A 1501-nucleotide genomic window follows, 5' to 3' on the forward strand; every position below is an offset into this window, starting at 1 on the left:
CCCCCACACACCCCCACACACACACCAAACCCAACCATTCACACAGATGAATGTAGCACTGACAAATATATGGATACAAAAAAGTGAAACAAACAAAAAAAACCCTCACATAACTCACAAATTTCCATAAAATTGTTTTATATCAAAATGAATAAAAAGTGCTAGACCATAAAATTCTGTTTTAGGTTTCAACTCAATTCCACCAGTGATAAGCATTTACTCAGTACCTACCAGGCAATGAGTTAGGTACTAGAGGTGTATCAGCCTTCAAAGTTTAAATCATATCATCATTTCCCTGATTGCTTCTGACACAGTTCAAAATTATTCTCTTCCTAGTTAACAAGCTTTGAAAACTACTGCCCATCTAAAGCAAATTACCTCATGCAAGAATGGCAATTCATCTCTTGCTCTGTGGTATTCAGCCACACACTCTAAGCAGTAGCAGAGGTCTTCATTAACTGTTTGAAATTCACTGGATAGGGTGTTGGACGCATAGCGTTTTAGGAAGTCAATGGTGGAAATACCACCTGGTGTACACCAACAACATGTGCTCATTCTGTACCTATATTCAGGAAAAAAAAGACTAAAGAAATCAGCTGGTTACAGCACAGTGTTATAAAGACTAAAGAAAAAATAACACTTCAGGCCTATTCTGCGTGAAGAATGAGTGTACTTCCTACTTCCGACCCTGGTGTTCAACTTAAAATGTGCCTCCACAGACAGAACATTCTGCTGTCTGGCTTATCAATCACTGAACTGACTGAATTCAAATCTTAAAAACCTTATCTTTGACACATGAAAAATATAGAAAAATGAAAGCATTTTTTATTTTATTTTTTTTTATTTTTATTTATTTATTTATTTATTTTAAATGACCGGTAAGGGGATCTTAACCCTTGACTTGGTGTTGTCAGCACCACGCNAAATCCCTGGCAACATAAAAACCCAAAGAGGGTACTTCAAAAAGTTTGTGGAAAAATGGAAATAAAGTATGAATCCTTCCATGAAATTTTTAAAGACTCTTTGTATTAACCTGTACCAATAACTCATATAACTTTCTTTTGTTTAGAAAGCATGTGTACATGAACTCGCACATATGTATGAATTGCTGCCCATACCTCACTGCTCTTCAATGCACTGTAAACTCTAATAGCTACAAATGTTAACAACCTATTGCTACTAAGTTTAATACAGTTTTTGACCTTCAACTTTTTGTTTTCATAATACCAGCAGAGCCTCCACCATCCAAACTCAAAAGTTAAAGGGTGAAAATGAAATAATCTTCTCATTCCAAAGAGAGCAAAGTAGCAAAATGGTAACAGGAAGGAAGAGGAAATCCCAAGAACCAAATTTGTCAAAAGTTTGAATGAAGGTGGGTTTATCAGATTTGTACATGGCACAAAACCATGAGGATTAGCAAATACAATGGAAGCCAGAATCCAAAGAGATCTCCAACTCTAAAGAGGTGTAATAAAAACAAGCTAAGATCCTGTATTTTTAT

At 35.5% G+C, this 1501-nt stretch overlaps 1 protein-coding gene across 1 annotated transcript in view; it reads right to left on the minus strand.

Moving 5' to 3' along the window:
* Positions 1–1501, minus strand: part of SETX (senataxin) — a 78879-nt gene that overhangs the window by 70151 nt on the left and 7227 nt on the right. Inside the window, exon 2 of the mRNA XM_008563619.1 lies at positions 379–562. Coding sequence (XP_008561841.1) covers positions 379–555 — 177 coding nt within the window. The 5' untranslated portion in view covers positions 556–562. The remainder of the gene's footprint in view (positions 1–378; positions 563–1501) is intronic.

Source organism: Galeopterus variegatus, unplaced genomic scaffold, assembly GCF_000696425.1.
Source record: "Galeopterus variegatus unplaced genomic scaffold, G_variegatus-3.0.2 Scaffold176, whole genome shotgun sequence".
In the NCBI taxonomy this organism is placed as follows: Eukaryota; Metazoa; Chordata; class Mammalia; order Dermoptera; family Cynocephalidae; genus Galeopterus; species Galeopterus variegatus.